This window comes from Colletotrichum navitas (genome assembly GCF_030913465.1).
Source record: "Colletotrichum navitas strain CBS 125086 chromosome Unknown LY79scaffold_100, whole genome shotgun sequence".
Classification (NCBI taxonomy): Eukaryota; Fungi; Ascomycota; class Sordariomycetes; order Glomerellales; family Glomerellaceae; genus Colletotrichum; species Colletotrichum navitas.
The window spans coordinates 41,221-69,151 of record NW_026850646.1 but is presented as its reverse complement, the minus strand read 5'-3'; the positions used below and the strand labels follow the sequence as shown (position 1 = coordinate 69,151).

The 27,931-nt window shown below is 51.4% G+C and overlaps 8 protein-coding genes across 8 annotated transcripts; 6 read left to right on the top strand and 2 right to left on the bottom strand.

Moving 5' to 3' along the window:
• Positions 1-47: 47 nt before the first annotated feature.
• On the top strand, positions 48-7,791 carry LY79DRAFT_641978 (uncharacterized protein; the record flags this gene model as incomplete). Its single annotated transcript, XM_060562366.1, has 4 exons — positions 48-165; positions 237-1,066; positions 1,162-3,540; positions 3,781-7,791. The coding sequence occupies 4 exons, from the start codon at positions 48-50 to the stop codon at positions 7,729-7,731; spliced, it is 7,278 nt and encodes a 2,425-aa protein (XP_060408723.1). The 3' UTR covers positions 7,732-7,791.
• A 2,232-nt stretch (positions 7,792-10,023) lies between these two features.
• LY79DRAFT_473280 (Alpha/Beta hydrolase protein) lies at positions 10,024-10,758 on the top strand (the record flags this gene model as incomplete). Its single annotated transcript, XM_060553218.1, has 1 exon — positions 10,024-10,758. A coding segment is annotated over one exon (735 nt), but the record flags the coding sequence as incomplete, so codon positions are not given.
• Positions 10,759-11,963: 1,205 nt separating this feature from the next.
• Positions 11,964-14,031, top strand: LY79DRAFT_653300 (uncharacterized protein; the record flags this gene model as incomplete). The annotated part of the gene is made up of 4 exons (XM_060562597.1): positions 11,964-12,242; positions 12,660-13,226; positions 13,305-13,376; positions 13,459-14,031. Exons 1-4 carry the CDS (start codon positions 12,201-12,203, stop codon positions 14,029-14,031), a joined length of 1,254 nt encoding a protein of 417 aa, XP_060408721.1. The 5' UTR covers positions 11,964-12,200.
• Positions 14,032-15,880: 1,849 nt separating this feature from the next.
• LY79DRAFT_641974 (cytochrome P450 alkane hydroxylase) lies at positions 15,881-17,545 on the top strand (the record flags this gene model as incomplete). The annotated part of the gene is made up of 1 exon (XM_060562365.1): positions 15,881-17,545. Exon 1 carries the CDS (start codon positions 16,001-16,003, stop codon positions 17,543-17,545), a length of 1,545 nt encoding a protein of 514 aa, XP_060408720.1. The 5' UTR covers positions 15,881-16,000.
• Positions 17,546-18,411: 866 nt separating this feature from the next.
• Positions 18,412-20,088, top strand: LY79DRAFT_526489 (cytochrome P450; the record flags this gene model as incomplete). Its single annotated transcript, XM_060555838.1, has 3 exons — positions 18,412-18,555; positions 18,612-19,408; positions 19,470-20,088. The coding sequence occupies 3 exons, from the start codon at positions 18,412-18,414 to the stop codon at positions 20,086-20,088; spliced, it is 1,560 nt and encodes a 519-aa protein (XP_060408719.1).
• Positions 20,089-20,392: 304 nt separating this feature from the next.
• On the bottom strand, positions 20,393-22,093 carry LY79DRAFT_641967 (uncharacterized protein). The gene is made up of 2 exons (XM_060562364.1): positions 20,809-22,093; positions 20,393-20,746 (listed from the first exon to the last, which is right to left on the bottom strand). The coding sequence occupies exons 1-2, from the start codon at positions 21,978-21,980 to the stop codon at positions 20,614-20,616; spliced, it is 1,305 nt and encodes a 434-aa protein (XP_060408718.1). The 5' UTR covers positions 21,981-22,093; the 3' UTR covers positions 20,393-20,613.
• Positions 22,094-23,916: 1,823 nt separating this feature from the next.
• Positions 23,917-25,400, top strand: LY79DRAFT_677227 (aromatic prenyltransferase). Its single transcript, XM_060564479.1, has 3 exons — positions 23,917-24,584; positions 24,630-25,118; positions 25,168-25,400. The coding sequence occupies exons 1-3, from the start codon at positions 23,923-23,925 to the stop codon at positions 25,310-25,312; spliced, it is 1,296 nt and encodes a 431-aa protein (XP_060408717.1). The 5' UTR covers positions 23,917-23,922; the 3' UTR covers positions 25,313-25,400.
• Positions 25,401-25,852: 452 nt separating this feature from the next.
• On the bottom strand, positions 25,853-27,513 carry LY79DRAFT_641962 (uncharacterized protein; the record flags this gene model as incomplete). Its single annotated transcript, XM_060562363.1, has 3 exons — positions 27,285-27,513; positions 27,059-27,192; positions 25,853-26,910 (listed from the first exon to the last, which is right to left on the bottom strand). Exons 1-3 carry the CDS (start codon positions 27,395-27,397, stop codon positions 25,853-25,855), a joined length of 1,305 nt encoding a protein of 434 aa, XP_060408716.1. The 5' UTR covers positions 27,398-27,513.
• Between the last annotated feature and the right edge of the window lie 418 nt (positions 27,514-27,931).

Genomic DNA, 27,931 nt, shown 5'->3' with positions numbered 1-27,931 from the left:
GTTGTTGACTTTTGTTGTTGTATTTTTGGAAACCCCCCTGGGATAAAATGGGCTCGTTCGTAGATCGGGACAACGTCTCGATAGCGATAACAGGCCTGTCTTGCAGATTCCCAGGCGATGGCGAGAACCCGCAGGTGTTCTGGGACGCAATATGCAGCGGCAAATGTATGTACCGCGACGTATTCCCTCTTCGTAATCTAGCCACTTGCTTGTGCCAGAGCTAACACAGCCCGAAGCCGCATGGTCCGAAGTCCCAGCTTCTCGCTGGAACGGCGACAGTTTCTGGTCCGCGAGTAAACAACGTAACAAAGCCATCACCAAGAGCGGTCACTTCATTAAACAGGATGTGTCCAAATTTGACGCCACTTTCTTTGGCATTTCTTCAGCCGAGGCGGCTGCCATGGACCCGCAGCACCGCCTCATGACCGAGGTGGCCTACGAAGCGGTTGAGTCGGCCGGCTTGACACTCAAGGAGCTTCAGGGGTCCCGAACCGGCGTTTGGATGGGTCATTTCACATCCGACTACAAGGAAATGCTCTACCGCGATTCCGACGGCGCCCCGCCGTACGCGGCCACGAGTCTGCAGAAGACGAGCCTGGCGAACCGCATCAGCTGGTTGTGGGACTTGCGCGGGCCGAGCTTTACTCTCGACACGGCGTGTAGCTCGTCCTTGGTTGCCTTGCACTTGGCCTGCCAGAGTTTGCGGACGGGCGAGAGCGACATGGCTATCGTCGGTGGTAGCAATCTGATGTTGGGGCCTGAAGTATTTATCTTCTTCGGCGGACAAGGCTTCCTTTCTCCGGACGGCAAGTCAAAATCATTCGACATCTCCGCGGATGGCTACGGCCGTGGAGAGGGTTTTGCCGCCGTGGTCTTGAAGCGCGCCGACGACGCCATCCGGGACAATGATCCGATGCGTGCTGTTATCCGCGGAACGGCATCTAATCAGGACGGCCACACGAAAGGCTTTACGCTGCCTGATTCTGGAGCCCAAACGAGGCTCATCAAGGAGGTCTATGCACAGGCGAGGCTAGGATTTGAGGGAACAGGTTACGTAGAAGCTCACGTGAGTAACATCTCTCAATTTCTTTTCATTCCTTTCCATCCCACACCCGACCTGGTAAATGTCACTACTGGTGCTAAAAGAAAGTCTTGCTTCAGGGAACCGGAACACAGGCGGGAGACGTCGAGGAGACGCTCGCTCTGTCTCAAACACTGTCGTCGTCTCACTCCGCAGCCAACAAGCTCCTGCTAGGATCCGTCAAGTCGAACATTGGCCACTTGGAAGCGGCCGCCGGTCTGGCTGCGGTGATCAAATCGGTCCTGATTCTCGAGCATGGCATGATTCCACCCAACATCCACCTGCAAACCCCAAACCCAAAAATCCCCTTTGAAGACTGGAATCTCAAAGTACCCACGTGTCTCACACCGTTTCCAGCCAACAAGGACAAGGACGGAGTAAGGCGCATCAGCGTTAACTCATTTGGCTACGGTGGGACGAATGCCCACGCAATTCTTGACGACGCCGCGTCCTATCTCAAGTCGCGAGCCGTCGCTAATGGGCTACACTTCACGAAAACCATCGGAGGACGGCGTGAACTCACTACTACGAGTCGTGGGTCATCCGACAGCGCGGCCGTGGGATCGGGTAAAATCAAGCGCCTCTATCCCATCACCTCACAAGATCGCAACGGGCTTTTGCGTGCCAAGAAAGCCCTTGCATCGTATCTCAAGTCGTCGTACTTCACATCCCTGCCCGAGGATCAGCAAATAAACTTCCTTCAGGACGTTGCCTTCACCCTGAGCAAAAAGCGGACTTTTTTTCAGTGGAAATCGTACGTCATCGCGCCCTCTTCGTCAATACAAGACTTTGCGCGAGCCCTGGAGAAGAAAGACGCTTCGGTTGCAGAGACGCTCAGTTCACGCACGCCCAGGCTGGGTTTTGTCTTCACCGGCCAGGGTGCGCAGTGGCCGGCCATGGGCATGGAGCTGTTTAAGGCGTACCCCGTCTTTCGCGCAAGCGTTGAGTCGGCCGATGCCTACCTGCGAGAGCTCGGTTGCCAGTGGTCGGCGATCCAGGAGCTTGGCGAGACCGCAAAGAATAAGTCCAAGATAGCCATCGCAGAGTACTCCCAGCCGCTTTGCACAATTTTGCAGGTAGCTCTGGTCGATCTCCTGAGGGATTGGAACATCCTCCCACACTCCGTCACGGGTCACTCGTCCGGTGAGATCGCCGCAGCCTACTGCATGGGTGCGCTGTCCCGCGAGTCAGCGTGGAAGACGGCATACTTCCGAGGAACACTTGCAACCGCGCTGAAAGAAATGGCACCCGATATCAAGGGCGCTATGATGGCGCTTGGGTTGGGGCCGGACGCAGCCGCGGACATGATTACGAGGGCCAAGGCAGACTGGCAAGTCAGCGTTGCCTGCGTCAACTCGCCGACCTCGGTGACCATCTCGGGAGACGCTACCGGAGTCGATAAGATGCTGGCCACAGCGGAAGAGGAAGGCGCGTTTGCTCGTAAGCTGCAAGTCGATACCGCCTATCACTCGTTCCACATGCAGATGGTTTCACAGGACTACATGGAGGCCATCTACGATCTGGAAGTCGAACCCACTGCTGCGGAATCCAAGATACGTATGCACACCTCAGTCACTGGCACCGCGATTGACGACCCGGAAGATTTGGGTCCTGCGCACTGGGTGAAAAACCTGATCAGCCCGGTGCAGTTCGCATCGGCAATCCAGAATCTAGTGCGTCCCCTGGAGAGCAAGTCCAACGGACGCCCACGAGAAAACGCTGTGCACATCCTGGTGGAGATCGGCCCTCACAGCGCTTTGCGAGGACCCTCTCTCCAGAGCCTTAAATCCATTGGTGTGACCAATGTGCCGTACTTCTCTGCCTTGACGAGGAACGAGGACGGAGTCGACAGCGCACTGAATCTTGCTGGCACGCTGTTCAGCCACGGTGTCCCCGTCGACTTTGCCGCCGTCAACCAAGACAAGTCTGCGCGAAGGACGCCTCGGGCCCTAGTGCATCTGCCCTCGTATCAGTGGAACCACTCCCAGAAGTACTGGGCAGAATCTCGCCTTGCACGGGAGTTTAGACTTCGCGAATACGGCGCGAGAAGCCTGGTAGGAGCACCCTGCCCCGTGACGTCAACAGAAGAGCGTGTATGGCGGGGGTTTTTGAGGCTCGAGGAGCAGCCCTGGGTGGCCGATCATAAGATCAATGGCTCGATTCTGTATCCTGGTGCTGGCTTCCTTGCTATGGCGGTCGAGGGCGTGAGACAGCTGGCCTTCCACCGGAACCTCGACAAGCCGAGGATTGTCAAGGGTTTCCGATTCCGTGACGTGCGGCTCATGGCGGCGATGATTCTGTCCTCGGATAAGCAAGAGGTCGAGCATACTCTGAGCCTGCAACCTCAGCCCGAGGACGGCTGGTACCGCTTCACAGTGGCCAGCTCTGGAGATGGCCAATCTCTTACAAGGAACTGTGCAGGTCTTGTCCTAGTCGAGTACGAGGATGGGGAAAACCCCGTTTCGAGTGTGCCGGCTGAGGAGCTAGAGATAACTAGCTTGTTCAAGGCAGCCACATCCTCGTGTCACAACACCATCGACCCGAGCAATTTCTACGAGACGCTGGAGCAAGTCGGCGTCCAGTACGGGCCCTGCTTTGCCAACGTCACCTCCCTCTCGTCTAGTCCCAACACGGCGGTGGGCAGTATTGCCATTCCCGACGTGGGGTTCACCGCTGCCGACTCTGGTGGCGGACCCGAGGACTTGTATCGAAAACGCCCGCACGTCGTGCACCCGGCCTTCCTCGACGCCGTGTTCCACCTCTGCTTCGCCGCCCTCATGGGTGATGGCAACAAAATGAAAAGTGCCATGGTTCCTACCCAGATTGACGAGATTTGCTTGAGCATGAGGCTTCCAATCGACGTTGGAAAGCAGCTGAAGGGCTTCTGTCACGCCAAAAGAGCCGGCTTGAAGAATCTCGAAGCCGATATGGCTGTCATGGACGAGCAGGAGGCCAGACCTGTTTTGACCATTCGAGGATTCTGCTGTACTCAGGTTGACGGGAGCACTTCTGGAAATTCGGACGCCGAGGTGACAGCGATTACCAAGAAGTATGCCAGCAGAGTGGTCTGGAGGCCTCATCTGCAACTGCTTTCTGATGACGACCTGGAGCAATGGATCCAGTCCAAAACCAAGACAGTCGAAGAGGTATTGGCTGAATACATCAAGCTGCTGCACCACATCAATCCGGGCTTGTCCATGCTAGAGTTCACCCCGACAGAGGTGCCTCACACGGTGATCGGGTCACTCGTGGGGCTGGGCATGGCTCCGCTGCTGAACACGGCCAAATATACCGTCTGCGCCTCTAGCAATTCCATAATTGATGGGATGAAGGGCTCGCTGCGGTCTGTTTCAGCCGAACTGAATGATCTCGTCAACGTGGCTGTTCTGGACTTCTTTTCCGGTACGCCAACAGAGGCCGCCGAGTCCGCGACCCCCCGCGCGGCGGACTTGATCATAACAACGAATTTGTCTACCAGAGAGAGAGAGGATGCCCAGAAGGCCCTTGGAAAATCATTAACGCACATGTCCAGCAAAGGCAGAATGCTCCTAGTCGAGCATGACTCTGGAAATGTCTCCGCTTTGAGGGGATTGGCCCGCGAAGCCGGTCTTGCCATCGAAGCTGAGCTTGAAGCAGCTAGCGGAGTCGTTGTTGTTCTGAAGGCTCCCGAGGCGGCCGGAGAGCAACATCAGAGTAATGGCATCAAGATGACAGAAAAGCAAGTGACGCTCCTCGCCCACTCTTCTGCCTCCGAGTTGGCCGATATTTTCTTGGCGGCCCTCGGCGAGTCACTCTCGTCTGCTGGGTATTCACTCTCAGTTGTGCGGTGGGACCCAGCCATAGTAGAGTCACTTCAGGGCAAGGCGATCATCTCCTTGCTGGAGCTCGAGTCACCGTTTTGGCGAGACCTCGCCGAGGCTCCAGACGGTACAGGTGAAGCTGCCTTCGTAGCTGCACGAAGTGTGACGCTCTCGGCGCAAAGCGTCCTCTGGGTGACGGGATTTGCAGATCCGGCCGCCGAGATGGTCACCGGCATTGCACGAGTGATGCGCAATGAGGTGCCCGGCTTGAGCTTCCGCACTCTCAACATTTACGACGCCCTGGACATACGGGCTGCCCAGCTTGTGTCGAAAGCATTCGACGAGCACGACTTGACACAACCGGACGACGCAGAGTTCAAACTTGAGGGAGGCGTTATACAGGTCAACCGCGTTGTCACTGATGATGCTGCCAATGACGAGTTGGACAAGCTCGTAAATGCGGACAAAGCCGCAACAACTAGCCCCACGGAGAAAATCATGCTGGGCTCTCTGGATCAACATAGATGCCTTCGTCTTGCCGTCGAAGCTGCGAGTGATCACAATTCACTCCACTTTGTAGAGGAACAGTCCGTTCCTGGAGACAACGTCAAGACAGAAGAGCTGGCAGATGACGAAGTGGAAATCTCCATCAAGGCGTCGTGCGTGAGTGGCGCCGACTTAGCCACCGTCAAAGGCCAGAATAGGTTTGATCCCAATGTCCTCGGCATGGAGGCTTCCGGAGTCATCACTCGAGTCGGCTCCAATCGAATTCAAAGCACGTTCAGGTTGGGCGATAGGGTCATGGTCCTGGCGCCCGGTGCGCACCGCACCCTCCTCAGAACGAAGGCTGATTACGTCGGCAGAGTGCCCAGTGGCATATCTTACGAGGAGGCTGCCAGTATCCCGCTCGCCTTGACCACAGCGTGGTACGCTCTAGTCTATCTAGCCAGGTTGGGCAGCTCCAGAAAGAGGTCTGTTCTGATAAACGATGCATCAAGCACAGTCGGCCAGCAAGCTCTGCGCATCGCGCGACATCTAAGCCTGGACGTCCTCGTCATGGTGGAGTCGGCGTCGCAAGCTGACTCTGCTGTTCACACTCTAGGTGTGAAGCCCTCGAACATTTTGACGCTGTCGTCAATCAACGTGTTCAGCCTAGCGCACGCCATCAAGCAGCTTTCCCCTGGGAGGCGAGGCATTGATGTAGTGGTCGACTGCTCTGGCAGGCTGGCGGGTGAGACCCTGCGACAAACCATGAACGCCGTCGCCCCCTTCGGACACCTTGTCAGTTGTGTAGACGGCAACAACAACAGCAGCCATGGTTCCTCTGCCGCCTCCGCTGCCGCCATCGGATGCTCAACTAATAGCACGCACGTGAACACAACTGTGTCCTCGGTTGATATCACGGCCCTGCTTCATAGCCGACCGGACCTGGTGGCCGACGTACTACAACAGGCCTTCCAGTTTCTTCAAGAAGTCAAGGAGCATATAGCGAGACCACTGCGATCTTTCCCCGTCAGCAACGTCGCTGCCGCTTTCCGTGAAATCGAAGAAGGTTCCGTAGAAAGCGCTATCCTTACCTACTCCGCCAAGGACGTCGTCCCTGCAAAACTGTCCGTCAGACCAACCAATGATTCTACGAGTTCGTCCTACAGCGTATCTCTCCACCCAGACGCCATTTATGTTCTGTCGGGCGGTCTTGGTGGCCTCGGCCGGTCCCTATCAACCCTCCTGGTCAATAAGCTCGGCGCACGCAAGCTCCTCTTCCTCTCACGGTCCGGCGCCACAGCCCCGTCCGCGCGCCAGCTTCTTGTCGACCTGGAGACCTCTGAAGCTCGCCCCGCCCTCGCTGCTTACGCATGCGACGTTTCTGACCGCCTATCTGTGGCAGACGCCGTGTCGAGAGCGGAGGCGGAGATGGGCGGAAAGGTAAAGGGCGTCATCCAATGCGCCATGGTCCTCCGAGACGTGTTGTGGTCCAACATGTCGTATAAGCAATGGGTCGAGTCCACGCTGCCAAAGGTTCAGGGCACGGCGAACCTATCGAGCGTGCTGCCAGACGTAGACTTTTTCATCTCGTTATCGTCTTTTGCCGGCATCTTTGGCAACCGGGGACAAGCCAACTACGCGGCGGGCAACTGTTACCAAGATGCGCTGGCGCGGCACCGTCGAGGGCCTTTGGGCCTGGGATCTGGGCTCACCATCGACGTCCCGATAATGCGAGGCATCGGCGTCCTGGCGGAATCCGGAGGGTTAGAGTCTCTGAGGGAGTGGGAGGAGCCGTACGGCATCAGCGAGGCCGAGTTCCACCACGTCATGAACTTGGCCATCCGGCGAGACATGGGGCTAGAGCGTGGCCAGACCGACAACCAACTGATCCTTGGCATCGCCACGGGCGCGTCAGCTCAAACAGCCGGGATCCCGACGCCGTACTACTTGGAAAGCGAGGCCAAGTTCAGCATCATGCAGAAGACGGACATGGCATTCCTCAGGGGCTCTCAGGACAAGGCCTCAACTTCATCTGGCGAAGCAGAAAACAAGCGGGAGTCGATCCAGACCGTCCTCTCCCGGGCCGCGAACCTCGAGGAGGCTTCCGACGCCATCACACAGATGCTGGTGAAACGTGTCGCCAAGATGCAGCGGGTGACGGTTGAGGAAGTCGACGCGAGCCGGTTCCTGCATAGCTATGGCGTGGACTCACTAGTGGCTATTGAGATTGCGAATTGGGCACTGAGGGAGGTGAAGAGCAAAATCAACGTGTTTGACGTCATGGCTGGCGTTCCGATCACAGCGCTGGCTGAGAAGATTGCTGGGAAGAGTGAGCTAATCCCGAAGGAAGTCAGAGAAGGCTAAGAATGAGGCGAGGAGATCACGGGGGCACACTACAATGATGTTTGCGTTCATGGGCAGGGCCGAGCAAGTTTTATGGAAGAGCTGACTTGAACTGGGCTTTGTGATAGTACATGATAGACAAAGAACTGATATTCAGAATGACGGATTCACTGTTTTGTTGCCTTTTTGTTAGAATCAGCTGAAGATTACAAATATAGAAATGAAAATACGGCAAAACGATGGAAGCTGCTTTTGCGGCATCAACGCCGTCGAAGCAGCAACATTACAAGCATCTAACTTGGGTTAATAATTCGATTTACCGACCAATTAAACTACAAGGCGTCGAGACCATTGCCAAAGGCAGGTCCGCAACCACATCAACTTGGAACCTGTTAAGAGAGCCAAGACTAGAAAGCCCCTCTCAGCTTTTGGGAGTTTTTTCTTCTTCTTCTTCTTTTTTTTTTTTTGTAGTTCATTTATTCTGTCAGTAAAAAAAAAAAGTCTTTTGAATTATCTTTGATTTGTGTCAACATTTTCCAGTCAGACTTGTCAGGTAGTGTCAGTGTAGCGATTTTGCGTGTAGACATATACCGTGGGGGAAGCTGGCGTTCACAATCACAGGGTAGTGACGTGGGGCTCAGCTTCAAAGCTTTGACTCGAGAAGTTGCTCAAATGAGGCCTATCAGGAAGGAGTTGATTAATCTTTCTCCTTTGCTAGCATCCAAATCAGCTAATATCGAACTATCACCTTCCTAGCAATAACGGTGAATTATGATCGTCGCCGGCGGAGGGATACATAAAGTTGCCGTTGGTCTCGTTATCGCTATCGCTATCGCGGGTTCAATCCCTCGATTCTCTGGCTCCAGATACTCCAGCCCAACTTCGACCGTGGTGTTGCCGACAATGACTGGGAGTTGTCTATCTACTGCTTGTGGAAGAGGTGCCTGCAGCCCGGCAAGTTTGTCGGTGACATGGGTTGTAGACAAAATAGAGCTCCACATCTACACTACGAGATGGGTGTAGCTACGTGATGCAGGGATCTAGGGAGAAGGATTCAGAAATTCACATTGTACCGCTCACAAGTGCCCCACAGCCAAGGAGGGTGTAATGGTTGTTCGGCATGCTTGAATGCCAGGGTAGACGTAGGGACGGGGACGAGCGGAACAAACCTTAAAATGATACCGGAACCAGAGGTTGGCGTGATATGGCAACGCCCCTTCCCCGTGGACGCCTTCACCGCACCTCCTAAGCGGCAGATCCCGTACCCCCGACCCCTGGATGACAGCAACAGTGTGGCAGCCAACTACGGATCTCCTTAGGCCCTAAAACCTGGATGATTATCCAGGCCGGGGTATGGACCACTTACAGCGTCCCCTCAGTTCGGCAGTACATCGAATTTGCCATGTATTTGTGGGCCTGGATAATTATCCAGGTTTTAGGGCCTAAGGAGATAGGCTTGCAACAAAGAGATCAAGCAGAAAAAAAGCGTCGCGGAAAATGTTTTCCACTGTTTTAAGTTATGCACAGCCTACATCAGCTGGCAATTGGCAACTGGCAGTGTCACCAGCGAAGGATCTGGGCCTAATGTGGTCATCTAAATCCGCATCCATCTAACCGAGGTCACGTCTACCTCATGCATATAACCCGACTTATAGGCCCGCCCCTGCATGGGTCAAATGGTATGCCGTTTACAGCGATGCAACTGGTTCTTATCTCCAACACTGGACTCCCTTGATCGCTACAACCTCATTTGGGCACGACAAAGCTTCAGAAAATGCAACTCGCCACTGAGTAGACGCATTTTATGTTGTAAACCGGCACAGTGTTTCCGATGTCAGTCCAGTCCTAGGCACATTCTCGTCGAGAAACTTTGGAGCTCTGTCTTTTCCATACCACACCCGCGCGAGATATCAGTGACTCTCAAGGTATTGCATCTTGTCCACCAAACAAATCATGCCCTCACCTATAGATCAGGTGCTAGGCATCATTGCTCAAGAAGCCCATGAGCCAACAGAAGAGCTGCAGCAGAACGCCGAACTCGAGTTTACAGATTTAGGCATCGACAAGCTGCTCTCAGAGTCTATTCTCAGCCAAGTACGTAAAGCCACTGCGCTCGAGCTGCCGTCGGATCTCTTCGAGATTTGCCCAACCGTGGGTTCCTTGACAGAATTCCTCCAAAATATCGACCTTCATCCAAGCCCCGGACCAGGGACACCTCCTGAGCCCGCCAGCACTACCGATCGTCTTCAGGGTGGCTCGAATAATACGCTTCCAGAACAGCCTCTATCCATTCGTCTCCATGGCTCCCCGAAAACGCCAAGAAAAACAGTCTTTCTACTTCCCGATGGCTCTGGTTCCGCCATGTCGTATTCCCGCATCCCCTCCTTGGGACCGGGCATATGTCTTTACGGTCTGAACAGTCCTTTCCTATCAAATCCCGGAGGCTTTCTCCCCATTCCAGACATTGCCCCAATATGGGCTGCGGAGATTCGTCGTCTACAGCCGAAGGGATCTTACATTCTGGGAGGCTGGTCTGCCGGAGGATACTACTGCTTCGAGGTCGCCAAGTACCTCCTGCAACATGAGAGGGAAGACGATGGTCGCCCAGTCGAGGTGGAAAAGCTCATACTCATCGATAGCCCGTCCCGAAACGTCTTCGAGGCTCTTCCAATGGCCGTCGTCACCACTCTTTCAAGTCAAGGGTTGATGGGGAACTGGGGCACCAACGAGGCGCCGAAGTGGCTGTTGGACCACTTCGATGCCACGATTGCGCGGGTTGAGGAGTACCAGCCCTCCCCTCTAACGATTCTACTCCGAGGTCAGGCGCTGCCCAAGGTGTTCGTGATCTGGGCTACCGATGGCGTCTACGGTCCTGGAGGCGCAGCAGCTTCGGGTCTAGACACGACGGTCAAGGTGACCAAGTTCATGTTGGAGGACAGGCTCGACATGGGGCCCAATGGGTGGGATAAACTGTTCCCAAAAGGCACCCAGATGGCTGTCGCAACTACTCCGGGAACGCACTTCACACTGATATTTCCCCCGCATGTATGTTGATACCACAATGCTCTTCAGTTCTGTTCGATGGCGCATTTCTAATCTTGGTGACGGCAGAGCTCGCAAATAGGATCCAGACTCAGAGATATCGTATCGGACGACACAACACAAGTAAGCAACACGTGGAATCGCCAATATTGTTAATACCCCGAGCTTCTTTCCAACGGTATATCGCATTCTAAATAGTCGTCTTGCCGGAAGCGGGCACAAAGCTTGGGTTTTATAAGTAAAGTGTCACAATGTGCGCAAGCCTGGTGATCAGATAACACAGCCACCCTGTTAACGAGCCACCATCATTACCACTATCACCACTACTATCACCGCTTATTTCACTCCCTCTTCCACCCACGTAGATGCAACTTTCGACTTCACTAGATAATTCAGATGCGCTGGATTCATCCAGACTATCTGTATCGCTGATATTCGTATTTTGCGCCCGCTGGATATGGGCTATTGTCGCGAAGGTGCTGCTGGGAGATGTAGTGACCCTCTTCCTCTTGCCCTCATGCTGGTTATCTAGACGGGCCTGCAGATCGCTGGCTCGTCGCTCTGCAATTGCTAGTCTAGATGCCTGCTCATCATATCCCTTCTGCAGCTTTGTAGATAAGTGGCGGATAGTATGGGTATCTAGGGCGTCCTTGCCCAGCTGGTTGAATAGATGTAACTGATGCCGCAGATCAGCAGAGTGATGAGGGGTTGACTATGGGATAGTAGATACTGCCTCATCCTATTGCTGGCTGCTGCTTTACTAGCTGGCTGGCTGGCTGAATGATGCTTTTAATACTAGGAAGCTGGATAGAGGGCGCCGTACAGATACTGGCCATAACCCAGCCCATTTCCAGCCGGATTAAATATTTTGGGTTGTTATTGCTGCTTTGCGCACATCAAAATAAAAGTCTACCAATGCCCTTTTGCCAGCAACAGTTGAATCACTTATCTAGTCACCTAGACGTCCAACCCCTTTCTGATACAAACCCCGGGTATTACCACCTGAAGCTGTAAGCCCCGCTAAGTGCATAAATGTCTTTTTCTTACTCCCAAGAATGGCAAGACTAAACCCTCGGTCGGTGCATCGTCGATGGACCAAGCAATACGTGATCCTGGTTCCATGACTCAGAGCCCTGCAGTTGATAATTTAGAAAGCTTCTTGCAAAACGTTAGCTATACATTTTTCCGTAGCCCCCGTTCCTTGCCCGTGGTACTAGCCCCCGGTTGAATGTCGCGTTGTTACCCAAGTTCAAACCCGTCAATATATCCGACGAACCGAGTGTCCAGGCTCAGTGTCCGTGGCTGAAGGAACCAACTGACTCGATCAATTGGCCCAGGTTCCTAGGGCCTAGAGTAGTTTTGATCCCCTACCCAGATCAGGCATTGACCATTCTTAGATATCCCCTTGTCCGGTTGAAACATCCCTCCTAAGTGTACTTCTGAATTCAATGACCAGCGGAGCATACAAGAGTCGTCTTGTTTTTGAGTTGGTATGTTGTCGGCCACATCGATATCCACGATGAACTAAAATTTACAACCGGTTTTGATTGAGTCATGCCCCGGTCAGTGAACGGGGTGGACGGCCGGGCTATGCGGTGAAATGGTCTTTAGGTAATGTGTCTTGATTGTGTCGATGCAACCGAGATGATCGGGAAGCAGCTCCCTTGGGATGTTAAAGGCCAGCTAGTCGTTCCCTTAGATCCACCTCTCTTGGGTAGACATATTTACGACTAGATAGATCGATTCACTCGTTGTCTCACTTTCTTGTTTCGCTTGAGTAGTACCCTTCTGGTCCCGGGAAATTATTTGCAACGTTAGGATGGCTCAGACACGCCCATTCAAGAAGGTGATATCTGAGCAGCGACGGTTTAAGATGAGTGCGTAGGGCTAACGGTGTTGGTTGCTAGATCATCATTGTTGGATCAGGTCCTGCCGGCCTGCTCCTTACGCTCCTCCTCTCCAGAGAAGGTATTGAGGTGCAAGTCCTGGAAGCCGCTGCGGACGTTGACAGGCGACCCAGAGCCGCTTACTACGGAACGGCCTCCATTCCGGATCTCCAGCGAGCTGGCGTCTTGGATGAAATCCGTCGCAGAGGGTTCCCGCCAACAAGCTTCACCTCGCGGCAGTTCGGCGGGGAGTATCGTGCATTGGGTCTGTTGGACACCAATTTGCTCGCCGACATTGACGGCCAGGACCTCAGGTCGGCATGTCTGCCACAAAAGGATCTCCTCGAGATTCTTGTCAAACGGGTTGAGAACAATCCTCTCGTCACCCTTTCGTGGAACCACAAGGTCCTGGGCGTCGGCCAGGACGAGACGAAGGGGTGGGTTGATGTCGAAACCCCTGAAGGGCAGAGTAGGATCGAAGCGGACTATGTCGTAGGCTGCGACGGAGCCCACAGCATCGTTCGAAAGAGCTTGTTCGGTAACGATTTTCCAGGCAAGACCTGGGATGTTCAGTTAGTTTCTACCGATGTGAGTCTCTCTCTCTAGCGCCAGCACTGCCTCACGGAAAACAACGACGTTGGAAACTAAATGCGCACGGTGACACAGACATACTACGACCTCGAGAAGAAGTTTGGCTTCACCCACGCCAACTTTGTCTCACATCCGAAAAACTTTTTCGTAAGCTCTCATGCCACAGAACCGTAACGCAGGTACGCGATGGCGATAGTCGGCGATACTGATTCTTGGAAAACAAATTCAGATTGCAGCGAAGCTGAACGATGAGGGGCTGTTCCGCATCACCTACGCTGAGCCTGGCGACATGTCTTACGAGGAAGTCGAGAAGAGACTTCCCAGCCGATTGGAGGAGATCCTTCCAGGCAACCCTAAGCCAGACGAGTACGAGATGCTGGGCTGGGCGCCGCACAAGATCCACCAACGGTGCGCTCCATCTATGCGCGTCGGCAGAGTCATGCTGGCGTCCGACGCCGCTCACCTCTGCAACCCCTTGGGAGGGCTGGGCGTGACGGGCGGTTTCGTCGACGCAGGCGGCCTTGCCGACTGTCTCCTAGGCATCTGGAACGGCGTAGCCGACGAGTCCATTCTTGACCTCTACAGTGAGAAGCGAAAGGAGAAGTGGTACAGCATCACGGATGTGGTAACCACGGACAACTTCATGAAGACAACCTGCAGATACCCCATCGAAAAGTTGATGAAGAGGCCAGACTGGACAAGGAGCGACGAGGCGCGAAAGGAGTTTCTCCTGCAGCGACTGGGTCTGCGGTACGACTTTACCCAGCACTACAGAAAAGAGGCCTCGGGAGTCGGAATATAACTCAATCAAATGTCCAAGAAAATCCTTTCTTGTGATTTTTTTCGTAGCATAGATCGCATGGCAAAAGCTAAGGGTAGCATAGTGTTGACAGTTTCCACGTGGCGTTGATAACGTGGTCTTGCTGATATCATGAATTATTCTTTAACACGAGACTAACTATTTTTACTCTTTTTCATTGAGAAATAAAGAAGGAAAAAATCAAACGAAAATCTCAAAAGCCCCTCGGAAACCTCTCGAAAAACAAAATTCCCTCTCTTGCTCATTCGGATACTAAACTTTTTTTTCGCAAATTCGAGAGTGAACTGTTGTCCCCCCCCTCCCATGGTGGATTGTTGATGCTGGAACCAGACCTGGCTCTGTTTTGGCAAGGTGAAAGGGTGGTGACTCGTCAGGGGCCTTGGACCATTGGCCCACGTCAAAAGGCCATGAAAGTTTAACTTGACTCTCTCGGCATCTCACACCGACCGTTTTACTTCGTGTGGGAGGGGCGGCGAGATGAATTCCCAGGTGGGTGTATATTGCGGCCGCAACTCCAACCTTGCTCAACCAGCTGAAGCAAGTCGTCAAGTTGGGGCGGCCCAGACTGCCGGTAATTTAACGTGATGCAGTAGTACCACCGAGTCCCATGGCACTGTGTACCTTGGAAAAAGAAAGTTTGAATCAGTTGCGCTACCGGTAGGCAAGTGGGCGGATGGGTGGTTTAATGGGTTGACCGCTTTCTCTACTAGAATTAGCGTAGTGAGTGTCCATATCCACTAGCTGTTATGGGATAGCTGCTAGCCTTTACTGGCTAGCGGGCTTCTTAGCTTTGCCTAGATTTTACCAGTGTCCACGGTATACACTATAGCTTAAGTACTCTTGGTTTTTAGAAAAGTTGTTACTATAAACTTCTCTAAAAAAGTTAATTTATACTACTATATTCTAGATAGACTTTAAGCTATTAGAGATATGTCTGTGTTCCTTTTTTTTATAGCAAAAGGGTAAACTAGTCTATGCGTAGGTCTATGCAGGATTAAGCGAGAGACTTCAAGAGGTACTTTGATGACTCAAGTATTGCCCTGCAAAGTGTCTGCCTGTTAACCGCTACCCGATTTTGACAGCTATGCTCGGACCGTTCTGTGGCTACAACACTGTACGTCTGGTTCGGTGTAAGCTCCAGGCGTGTACGCACCACACCACTGGGGCATAGTTTGCCCCCTGTCCCCTGCGTACCGGTACTTGACCCCGCATGTGTAGGGTGAAGTTGGACAGTGGGGCCGCAGAATTAGGACATAAAGCAGGTACAGGGGTCAATGCTGTTCATTTACGGATACCTGCTGTAAGTACGGAGTACAGCTATATCTCTGCCCCTTTTCTTTTTAGTCTGGTACCCAGTTTTAGAGTTTTTTGTAGAATTAGTGGTTCTTGAGCCTCAATACTTAAGGAACAAATCAAAACTTGAATAGTAATACTTATAACAGCAGAACCCGCTTTAAAGTCTGTTATATGCATGAGTGGAGATACCTCAGTGGCTGATGAGTGTAGCTGCAGGACAAGTCCCTCTAGATTTCTATTGTATACAGATGCCACAGAATGAGTCAAGACCGTTCACCATCCCATCGAGTGCGGACGGATAGCGTTTTTGACAAGACCCTGAATACCCATTTTTTTACTCCAAAGCCCCCGATATAGAAATAGTTAGATGGGTAAATAATTGTATGTATTCTCAGACAATACGCCCGCTGGCTCTACTCCGCCCTCGGCGAAATCGCTGTCCATCGGCACCCGATGTGATGACGAGGAAAATCCATCTGGCGAATCTTCCGGGATCTCACCGGGCAAAATCAAATTGTTTGGCAATAAGACGCAAAGACCTTATTCCTTTCTCTGTTTAACTGTCTCTTTTTTACCGTCCATCTGATCCGCAAGCTTTCAGTCGGGTAACGCGCGTATCCGATTCTTCTATCATCAGCTCAGTCATCCAACCAGCATGGCTTTGGCAGCAATCTCACTCCTTGTCAAAGGGCTGGGAATTGTAATTGTTATTTACGTGTTACGTTGTCTACAATTGCGATTACACCGCCGCCAACTCGCTTCCAAGAACAACTGCCGTCCGTGTCCCGCCTACCCGCAAAGGGACCCAATCTTCGGCATTGACACTCATATTGAGACTATTCAGGGCTTCAGGAACAATCACTACCTGGACCTCCTGATTAAACGCCACAACAAATTCGGCCGCACCTTTTCGTTCGACTTGTTCGGTTCAACTACTATTTCAACATGCGACCCTGATGTGCTCAAATGTGCCCTGTCATCGCATTTTAAAGACTTCTCCAACGGAGACCTCAGAGCAAAGAGTGTCGCACCATTGCTGGGTCGAGGGATTCTCGCCGCCGACGGTGAAGAATGGCACCATCAACGGGCGCTGATCCGGCCAAGCTTTGCGCGTGCCCAGGCCACGGATTTGAGCATTTTCGAACGCCACGCAACGCAGTTGATCCGCGCGATTGAGCGGAAAGGCTGCAATGTCGACATCCAAGAACTTGTGCAGCAAATGATCCTCGATGCCAACACAGAGTACCTCTTCGGCGAAAGCACCGGCCTCCTGACCGAGCACGCCTCCACATCCGCCTTGTTACTGAACGAGGCCTTGGACTACGCCCTGGAAGGTGTAATATACAGGATACGACTCGGAAAACTCATGCCCCTACACCGTGACCCCAAGTTCTGGGACGCGTGCAAGACGGTACACGCCTTTGCCGATCAGTACGTTGCGCAGGCCTTGGAGCTGAGAAATTTGCACGCCAAAAACAAAGAGGCGTCTGACGAGGAGGCGCGACTACCCAAAAGATACGTCTTGTTGAATGAGATGGCCAAGGACACAAGCGACCCCATTCTTCTGCGTGACGAGATCGTCACCATTGTCATGGCTGCCCGTGACACAACATCCGCCACTGTCTCCTTCGCGCTATACCTGCTCGCACGACGACCTGACATCTGGGCCAAGCTGAGGACGAACGTGATGCAGCACTACATCTCGCCCTTGACCTACGAAGCTCTTGAGGACATGAAGTATCTAAAATGGGTGGTGGCCGAGACCCTTCGCCTATTCCCCCCAATTGCCAACAACGGCCGCATGGCCGTTCGGGACACCGTGTTCCCGGTTGGCGGTGGCCCAGATGGCAAGGCGCCGCTGCTGGTGACCAAAGGCACGACAGTGCTCTTCAGTGTCTACGTGATGCAAAGGCGGACCGATCTCTGGGGCCCTGATGCCGAAAATTTTGAGCCAGAGCGTTGGAGCCCTGAATCGGAGAGGAAGGGACGCCATGGATGGGAATATCTTCCGTTCCTCGGAGGCCCGAGAATATGCCCCGGCCAGAAGTTTGCGTTGACCCAAGCGAGCCATGTGCTGGCGAGGCTGGCTCATGCATTCGAAAGGATCGAGAATATGGATCCAAGAGATTGGAGAGAGCAGTGGACCCTCAGCGTCGCCCCCAAAGATGGCGTGAAAGTGAAGCTGGTGCCGGCGGCGTAGAAACTCAGCAGATTCTCTAATCTAACTTGTTGAGTTTTACAGAGTAGTTTCAGTATTTTCTAGGAACAAGTAGTGAATATGGCTTTTTCGGGGTGTATGCTTGGACAAAACAATACATAAGTAGAAGACTTTGAAAACTGCGTCGTACTGCGGGATTCCCTCATTGTTTCCGGGGCGTAGCAGCCTCAGAAGACCTTTGCCAGTTGAGCTGCACGTATTACTTTTGTTGATGTCACCTATGACTGATGAATCTTGTTGTACTTCGAACAGGTTAAAGGCACACGTGATACGAATCAAATGAATATCACGATCAACCCCCTTCCGTAGGAAAACTTCCCAGTTGCTTTTCTCAGTACTACGACCGGACGCCTTTGGTCCCATCAGTTGACACATGGGCAGTGTCTCGCATCCTTGGATCCACATTTGCAGGCATTTGTAGGACAGAAGATCCGGGTCGCAGCTGAACACAGGTACCACTAAAGTTGAACCTTAATTGATAAGATTTCCGAACTTAGTTGCCGCATTACATCGAGTAGTATAGAGTACCCCTCATGAGGATTTCACTCCGTAAATATATTCCTCCATATGACATTAACGTAACCCACACAAACGCTCGATTGATGCAAAATTGACCAATAATCACAGGGTTAATCCAAGCTTACCGAATGCTTGGCTCGCTCTGCTCCTGGGCAATTCCCCACATGTACAGCCTCGACAGTTTAGGTGATTGTTATATCAACGCCAAAATAGCTGCATTGCCCAAAGTCGTGCCTGTACGTCCACCTTCTCACTCATAAGATCATATTTTCGACATGTCTGTATCGGCGCTTCTCATACTGGATGCCACGATAGGGTTATTCCTAACGATGCTTCCCGGAGACAGGGTTCCGATTGTATCGGCGAATGCCATAAAAACATTTCTCATCATCACTTTAGCTTGTCGCTTCATCTATCGTGCGGCCATCTACCCGCGATTCGTTAGCACCCTGAGACATTATCCTACAGCGCCTGTAGGTGGCATTCACAAGCTCTTTTCGGTCGCCACGTGAATTAACAAAAGTTCTAGGTTGGAATCCCTTTCATCGGTCAGGGATTCGCCCAGTTTTCACACCCACGTGGCGCTGCATTTCTTGAATTAATGAAGACGATCCCTAATTCTGGCGTGATTCGGTACTTCAGCTTCTTCAACACGGAGTACCTGCTATTGACCAACTCGGAAGCTTTGTCTGAAGTTCTCGTTCGGCGGCCATACGACTTTGAAAAGTCTCCAGCAGCCCGAAATCTTATTCGTCGATTTACTGGCTCCAAGCTCCTCACTGCTGAAGGTGAAGAACACAAACACGTCAGAAAGTCCATGCGTCCAGCTTTCCATTTCCGCAAGATAAAAGATTTGTACCCCGTCTTCTGGGCCAAAGCTACTGCAATGACCGATGATATACAAGGCTGTGCTCAGCCTGGTGGAAATGGAACTGTCACGGGAAACATCACTACTTGGGTTGAGAAGGCCATGCTAAACACAATTGGCCGTTCTGTGTTTGGAGTGGACGTGGATGACGAGGAATCCAGAAACAAACTGCTGAAGCTCTTCGCAACTGGCGGAAGCACAGGTTGGGACTTGCAATTAGTTTTCATGGTGTCGGCATTTCTCCCCCGCTGGACCTTGAAATTCATTCCCGGAGGTATCAATAAGCGCATTGACGAAGCCCACGCCGGCGCCCAAATGGCATGCGAAGCACTTCTCAACGAGCGGAAGAAAAGCCCCCAAACAGAGGACCAGAAAGACATCCTTGGCCAGTTTATCGAAAGTAAATCCTTCACCGACGAAGAGCTTAAGGACCAAATCCCTTCGCTCTTAGCCGCAGGGTAAGAACTTCTCCCCTAGCGAAGGAGGTCTGGTGTTCTCTCCTAACAACTACTCTTGCAGGTTTGAACCAACTTCTGCTGCGTTTGCTTGGGTAGTCTGGTACTTGATTCAGCATCCAAACTGGCAAACCCAGCTGCGGGACGAAATCAAAGCGAACATCCCGTACCGGTTTCTGACGGAAAGTCCGGCGGAATTTGACCCTAAAGTTCTTGACAGTCTGCCTATTCTAAATGCTGTTTGCAATGAATCATTCCGGTTCATGCCTACTTCGCCAGTAATCTCGCGCCAAGCCAGGTGCGAAACAACCATCCTCGGACAAAGGGTGCCTAAAGGTACAAGGCTCCTTCTCACTCCCTACGCAATCAACCACTTTGAAGAATCGTATGGTCCTACGGCGGGGACATTTGATCCTGGTCGATGGTTGAACGATAACGGTACAGCAAACAACAGCGGAGGTGCGCAGAGCAACTATGCCTTTTTGACATTTCTTCATGGGCCGCGAAAGTGCATCGGGGACTTGTACGCGAAAGCTACTGTACGAGCATTTGTCGCATCCTTAGTTGGTCGATTCGAGTTCGAAATGGCTCGGGAAGGAGATGTTCCCATGCCAGGTGGTATGTTGACAGTCAAGCCGAAAGGGGGAATTGAGATAAAGTTACGGCCAGTGAACCCTTGGTAAGATCATCAGTGACTTAAGGAGAGCAACAGCTTTTCTTCTACACCGGTAATGAATTACGGTGGTACCCAGCTGGTGTCATATTTCGCCGACGTTTCCAATGTCGAATAGCTCTGCCGCCTGGAACAGCATTGAAAGCAAGCTGAAACTGTCTGAATGTAAATATTGCCCAGATACCCACAGGATTATCTGAAAACAACATCGTGCTGTCTCACAGAGTATTTCAGGCTGTACAGTAAAGGATTGGGCATAGTCGACATGGCTGGATGGATTGCAAAAGATCGATATAGGCAGACAACAATGCTTCGCTGTAACCAAACATTCTTGAAATCTCTATTCTTCGAAAAAACACCATAGTCTCGAGAAGTTCCATATATTCTTCAAAGTGAAACGAATCATAGTCCTCTAGTTCCCGTTCCTATCTTTCTCTCCTCTTTATGTGACTGAACAGGTCGCAGAGACTACTCCATAGAACACACCCGTTTTTCAAAAAACCAGAGTGATTGGAACACATGCCGACCTCCTTGTTTACATGAACTGCACTTTTACTTTCGGGACTGGTGGGATGAGCTTTAACTCAGCAAGCTCATCCAGTGTCTCCAGCAATGATTCGTACGAGTCGACATACCCATTCCATCCTCTTTTTCTTGCCTTGTCCGTGCTGTTTAAGAGCACGTTAGTATTCTTGATCATTCATAAAAGTATTGGGTGTATAGAACTTACCTCATGACACCGGAGCTGGGGAAAATCATTGCACCATCCAGAATTGCGAATGTGCTCTCTATATTGTCCATGGCACCATTCTTCAGGCCATGATCTTCTTTCAACTTATTCCAAGCAGTCTGCACTTTCGACTGTTTCGCCCAGCTAGTTGTCATCGATCGGAAGCGGGGTCTTGTCGAGGACTTGTATCCTCTGGGTGGGAGACGGTCCCTCGCCGGTACGGTAATGTAATCTGGTGAGTCGTCAGGCCTGGGGCCCTCAACTTTGATTCCGTACCAGTCTGCGATGCGCGGGAACATCATCTCCCAGGTCCAGATCGTGCCATCAGTAGAGTTGAATTTCTCATTGGCGGTTTTTTCTTCCAGAGCCAACCACTCCGCAAAGTATGCGTTAAGCATCGCGCTGCTGTTTCGCTGTACAGTGGTCCAGGCCGAGATGTCTCCCAAGAAGACCAATGGCTCTCCCAAATACGCAGAAACAGCAGCATAGATGCCGAGGGGGAGAGCGAGGCTCATTTGACAGTGCGGGACGGCGCCAATGACGAAAGAAGGCATCGAGATAACCCATTCCGTGGCATTTTTGCGGCACCAATCCCACAGAGAATCCTCTTGGAAGTAGTAAAAGTTGGGCTCCAGGTCGCACCGCGGAAACCACTCCTCTTGTGGTGTTTTGGTAGGCCCTAGGTGAACACCGTAATTCTTTCCACCGGTCTGGAGCAGGAAACGCCGTGGTTTGATGTTTGCGTAGTCTAGCGCACTTAGGAGATTAACAAGGAGGGCCCTGTTGGAGCTGACCATCTCGTCCACGTTGCTCCATAGCCTGCCACCATTGCTAGGGGGGGGCTGCGTGTATGCGAAAAAGAAGACATAATCTATGTTGCCATTCAAGTCCCTGAGAGTACGACCGAGTTCCTCTGTGCCAGAGAGTAAGTCTGATTGAATGAAGTCGACGTTGGAGGGGAAGTCAGCCGATGCATGACTGCGGGAGAGACAATAAACCTTCTCCCACCTCCCAGGAGAAGCACCTAGAACTCTCGCCATGTGTGTGCCGGTCAACCCATTGGCGCCAACGACGAGAGCTACATAGCCCTTGTGGACACTGCCATAGACTGGGAGACCACGGTAGATTCTGTTGTTTGACACGAGAATCGTGGTGTCTCCTGATTCTGACATGTTGCTGGCTGTCTGGTAAAAGAAAGATTTAAAGACAAGGATCGGCACCTCCTTGCCGCGGCAAATGGTCGAAAGAATCGAACTAAATATAAAACTATCGATTCCTTGGGCTTGTAGATTGCGTATTAGAATTAAGACTCTCTCGTAAACAAGCGCCCAGTTATGTAAATACGCCGATTAGTTACTCGCAACGAAAATTAAACGGATGATGAAGAGATAGCCGAAATATTCGACTAAGGCGACAAAGCAAAAAACTACCCGTGTATGCCAGAGCGCCGTGACTCAGTGGTCACTGCATGGAGTTATGGATGAAGCCGTCTAAAGTTAAACCGAGAATTGTTGAGACACGAGGTGGAGCAGTTAGATTACACTGAACTTCTAGTGGTTTCGCGGGGATCAAATGGCGGTGACAGCGAGAGAAATTTGTTCAGAGTTTCAACATGTACGGAGTAGGTGAATGAATGGGTCAACCAAGAGCCAATGCATGGGCCAATGTGACTCTTTCCTGCAAGGTAATGCAGGGGTCGCAATAACTTTCAGAATATCCGTATAGTGGTACCCAGTGGTACCGGGCCAAAATACAACACCCCTATCAGGTAGACGTGGCCGTGCTGCCAAGATCATCTCAACTGCGATACTTTGAGATTCTGATGGTAGCGGTTAACAGGCAGACACTTTGCAGGGCAGTATTTGAGTCATCAAAGTACCTCTTGAAGTCTCTTGCTTATTATGCATAGACTTATGCATAGACTAGCTTACCCCTTTACTAAGAAAAAAAAAAAGAGAAAAAGAAAGATATCTCTACTAGCTTAGAGTATATCTAAAATATATAGTATAAATTAGCTTTTTAGAGAAATTTACCTCTAACAATATTATCTTTAATTAAAGATAACTAAGCTATAGTATATACTATTAGAGAAGCTTGTTTTTTTTTAACTTAGGAGTTAAGGACTTAGAGTTAAAGGTTTGAAGTTGGTGGTGTGGGGACAGAAGTGACGTAAGACAACGTACCTAGGTCAGTACTTTGAGATAGTCTGAAATGCGAAGGTTTGACCCACAAAGTGTCTGCCTGTTAACCGCTACCATTCTGATGCGCCTTGGGCGCAGTTCTGGCCATTGAAAGTCACTATTCGGGTGGATCGTGCCCCTGTACAACCGGCCAGGGATACTAAACTTGCCCATCATACCATAGTACTGACAAGAATCCTAAATTGATCGCTTCTTCTCGGATGCGCGGCTCTTTGGAGATGGAAGAAGTGGGGGCGGGGGGTGCATAGGGGTGTGGAGTTCTGTCTGAAGTAACGTCTCCCATGCGAAGAAGCTTGGCTCGGTGTAACTATACATTAATCTAACAGGTAGGTCGACCCCAGACATCGTCTGAACTCCCAGCCAGGGTATAGAGACACCCCATGAGCCCCTCGAGATAGATGCACTGCGGGGGTGTGTCTGAAGGGAATTCAAACCAGCATACACCCAGGATATAAATCTCGCATTCCGTAAACCTTAAAAGCAAAATTCTACTTGCGCGGGTCGATCGTAAAGTCGCTGTATGATGATTTACAGCGCATGTACTCCGTGAAGGAGCCAATAATATAACGTGCTTTTGAGAAGAGAGTCACACAATTTATTTCGAGTCAGGAGCCATGGGAACGCAGATGAAAGGTGCCGGACTACGAAGACAGGGAAAGAGGGGGCCGGTGAGAAACCGGCGTGCACGGTGCCGCCGAACCTGGGTTGCTATAACGTACAGAGTACTCTTACCGTACTTTTTTATATGCAGAATAACACTATATCCGCCAAAATGGCGGTATAGGCCTCCGAAAGAGAGCATTTCCCACTACTTAAGTCAGGCGTAGAGTCTCTAGAACAGGCTATAGTCGGCCGAAGTATTACTGGTTTTTCTTCATTGCATCACCGCCGAATTATTGTTCCGAATGTCAACATGTCCACTACAGTCTCTCAAACCGTTACAATCCCACCCGAGAATGTGGCTGGCGGGGGAAAAGCCACGGAGTACTGGTCTCGTTACCTTACGTCGGTGCTAACAAGGCTGTTCTCATCGGTGGGAGGGTACACTCCGTCCGAGCAACAGGCGCAGATAGAATTCATGCAGAAGCATGTTGCACCTATTGTAGGCCCCGTGCCGGCCGAGCCTTACGGCTTGTTCAACATGCCGTACATTCCAGCACCTCTGGAGGCCAGTGTCAACCTGACGACCAAAGGCAAGCCGAAGGCGCGTATCTGGATGAACCTCGGAAAGCCTCTGGATCAGTCCCGGTTCGAGCCCAATGCAGCGGAACGAGACAGCGAAGCTCTTCTCTCCATTGCACGAGCATCTGGCGCCGATACCAGATGGTTGGAGTGTCTCACAAAGGCCATGTTTTTGACACCTTCTCAGCTTGAGGCCGTGCGCGCTCGAGGTGGACCCGCCTGGCCCTTCAGTCTCTTCTGTTTCGATTTCACGGGCATGGATCGAACTATGAGGGCATACTTTCCAGCTGTTCCAAGAGGAGGACGGTCGCGCACCGAAGTTGGCCTGGACGCTATTAAGAGCCTGAAGCCATTTGGACCTAATCTCGAGGCGGGTTTGAATCTTGTTCAATCGTGAGTACGAGCCACTTGTCTGCTTCCTACACTTGAACGACGAAGGGCGCTCACAAGAGATTTGGAATACAGTTACCTTGATGACAACAAGTACAAAGCCGGTATCCACATGCTGGGTGTCGACTGCCTCGATCCCGAACAAGCTCGGGTCAAAATTTACATTGACGTCAATAGCAACTCTTGGAATGCAGCTAGCGACGTCATGACCCTTGGCGGGCGCTTGACGGATGCGACATCATTGAAGGCGGTTGAACTTTTGCAATCAGTCTATCACCTGATGCGAGATGAGCCTGAGGGTGTGGATGATGACTGGTCGAAGCCCAGCGCGGTTCCGGATAGATCTTTCCCCGGGCAACAGTTCAGCGTGGAAATCACCGCCAAGAGTAGCATACCCGAAATGAAGATCTATGTGCCGCTGGTGCAGTACGCTGGAGACACTCAAAAAGCCGAGGAGAACATGCATCGCATGCTTCAGAAGCTGGGCCATGAATGGGCATCGAACGGAAAGTTGAAAGAGACCATGACGGCTGTTAGGTAGGTACGACATTCTTCTCGCTCAGTGGTATGAACTAACGAGACAAAGTGCATCCGAATCGATCCGCGGACTCGGCGTTGTTACCTTTTCCTACTCGGAGAAAAAGGGATCATATTCCTCTGTTTACTTTGCCCCCCCTCCCGACTATGCGGACAAGGTCGTGATTGAGAGTCGAGGCCTCAGCGTGGTCTAATCAGGAGTTGTCTGTGTTGTTGCTTCTTATAGACCAGCTCTACTATTCGCAACTATCTAGTCAATCATTAAACATTATAGTTGCCTGAATTAGACTATAAACATTCCCAATGCCTTTTTAATTTCGCTGCAGTTTGTCCCTGTGATGGTGTAACCATGTAGTGTAGAACAGGGAATAATGACGCCGGATTGATCACTGCCGAAGCTAATGTTTTGGAGTGCGTTGGTTGCGCTGAACCTGCTCGTAACATCAGGGGTGAAGCTTGTGGAAGGGTATAGAAGCTTGCCTGCGCGGAAAGTTCTGAAGGGCGAAACACATCTATTGGAGGATGATTAGGCACCAGTAACGGCTTTCGGATCTTTTCTCCCTTCAGCTTGAGTTACTCGCAGTAGTAGGCTAGATCAGTGGCATCGACCTTGTCTTAGCCCCTTACAATTAACATGATGATACTCTAGTGTCTTCCGTGGAATCTTGTGATGTGGAGAGTGAGAACCTGCAGAAGGTATGATTCTAAGAGCTCCTAATGCACTATAAATACCCTTAATCTCTATCAGACTTAGTTATGTATTCTCCACTAGGTCTTGCGCCAAGCCCGGCCTTTTCATACGCCATGTCTAGGGCCTTCATCTGAGCGATACTCTCCTCGGGCTCATACCAGATGCTAGGCCCTGCCGGGTTTCTGCCACGAATTCGGTCTACAAATTGCCCCAACATCCAACGATACGTCAGCCAATACTCTTCGCCGCCTGCGTCCATACCCATGTCCTGGAACGTGTACGCTTTTTTCTGTTGTTTTACTGTCGATTTGCTGATGAGCTGCCTGTCTTCGGACTCTCCTGTGCAAACTCTTTCCACCGTTACATCGTCCTCAATGTCGATCCTGTGGTAGAAATGGGGAAACATAAAGTTGTAGAAAGTTACCTTTCGCCTTGCAGTTGTCAAAACTTTAGAGTTTGTGGACAATAGGGTCTCCGTTGTCACTGGACTATGGAGAACTTCGATCCGGGGCAACCGGAAATCGATCAGAGGGGCCTGCAGACTACCTTCAACTAAACCGACACGGACTGGTTCATCGACGCCAGTGGTTTCATTATTGGGAAATCTGAAGGCAACCTTGAATGAACCATCGCAGCGTTCATAAGGTGTCGGCATTGAATTCATCGTGCTTTCGAGGCACGTCTGAGGCTCGGTACCATAGATCTCTCGGACAGCAGCTACACAATAGGTGCCGATGTCCATTAAAGCCCCTCCTGCAAGGCTGTAGTTGAAGCGAATGTCGGTATGTGGGATGAGTCGTCCAGGGACGACGGCAGTGGCATGTACGCTGACAACGCGTGGCTGGTTGATGTGTGACATGAAGCAATTCCACGCAGGTGAGAATCGATAGTGAAATGCTTCTAGTATGATCGGCGCAGCAGGTTTTTGCTTTGCCAAGATGGGCGAACGAAAAAGCATCTCAGCTTCTGCTGTATTGGATGTCGACGGCTTTTCGAGAAGCACGTGTTTCCCCTGAGCTAATGCTTTCATCGCCCATTCCAGATGTAAGCCATTAGGTAGAGGAATGTACACAGCGTCGACGTTGGCATCATCGAGTACGGCTGTGTCCAAATTAGCAAGTTGGGAAATGTTGGCATAATAGTTCACGGCGGATTCTATCCGTAAACTCCCCAACTAGCAATTCTTGTTTATTGCCGTATAAAGTTCCGGGGGCAATTGACGAATCATGCGTTGCAATACTTTACTAACCTTGGTAATCATCCATCACATTAGGGATGTTGTATTTGAGTGCATAATCAGTAGCTCTATTTTTGTCACGTGCAGCCACGGCGTAGATGACCACATCCGGATGGGTCTTGGCGGGAAGAATCAATGCAAGGGGCCTGAGCATGCGGAGAGGTTAACGTCAGCAACTGTTTCTGACCAGCATAAGAAGCTTGTGATGTGCGAAAGTAATACTAAGGTTTCCACGTACGCAATATTAGCAGCACCGAGAATGCCGAATTTGAGGGCATCCTCTGACTTTTCTGCAGCCGGCGGGTTGAAGATTGTACGAAAATGACGAAGGCCACCGAGGATTGAGGCCATTGTGTTCTGGGTCTACGAGACAAGGTTAAGCTTCTACCCAGACTCGGACATTCCAATAATCAGTGGTTTTCAAAGGCGGGCTTCTTTATAGTCGTGCTTGGAGCGAGGAACCGACCCAAGGTTTTCAGTGTGACTGGCTGAGTAAGGAATAATCTCAGCCCACGTCAAGGTTAGGGCATGCCGAGCGAATGTGGTCGGCAGACCTTGGCCTGAAATTTTGTCGGAGCCGCAAGTTTCCCGTACAAATGCTGTTTGAGATTGGATCTACATACATCGCTGTAAACAGCACACTATTGGACCCATGAAAGGGCAGGCCTGGAAACTGGCATATTTGCATGAGGTAGACGTGACCTCGGTTAGATGGATGCGGATTTGAATCACGAACTTAGTGGCCACGTTGGCCTCCTTTACTCCTCAGTAGCATGAATACATTCTTCTGCTCAATCTCTTAATTGCAAGCCTTGCTGGCTGCCACACAGTCGATGGCATAGCCTGGGCGCATCATTTTGTGTACGTACCAAATCGCTTCGTTCC

What these genes read in the sequence shown, in the direction of transcription:
- LY79DRAFT_641967 (XM_060562364.1), bottom strand. Translation starts at nt 21,980, where the DNA reads ATGTCAGAATCAGGAGACACCACGATTCTCGTGTCAAACAACAGAATC. An exon ending in CCCAGCTCCGGTGTCATGAG is followed by an intron (nt 20,747 to 20,808) that starts GTAAGTTCTATA and finishes GCTCTTAAACAG; the next exon opens with CACGGACAAGGCAAGAAAAA.
- LY79DRAFT_677227 (XM_060564479.1), top strand. Translation starts at nt 23,923, where the DNA reads ATGTCCACTACAGTCTCTCAAACCGTTACAATCCCACCCGAGAATGTG. An exon ending in GGTTTGAATCTTGTTCAATC is followed by an intron (nt 24,585 to 24,629) that starts GTGAGTACGAGC and finishes TGAACGACGAAG; the next exon opens with GGCGCTCACAAGAGATTTGG. An exon ending in GAGACCATGACGGCTGTTAG is followed by an intron (nt 25,119 to 25,167) that starts GTAGGTACGACA and finishes AACGAGACAAAG; the next exon opens with TGCATCCGAATCGATCCGCG.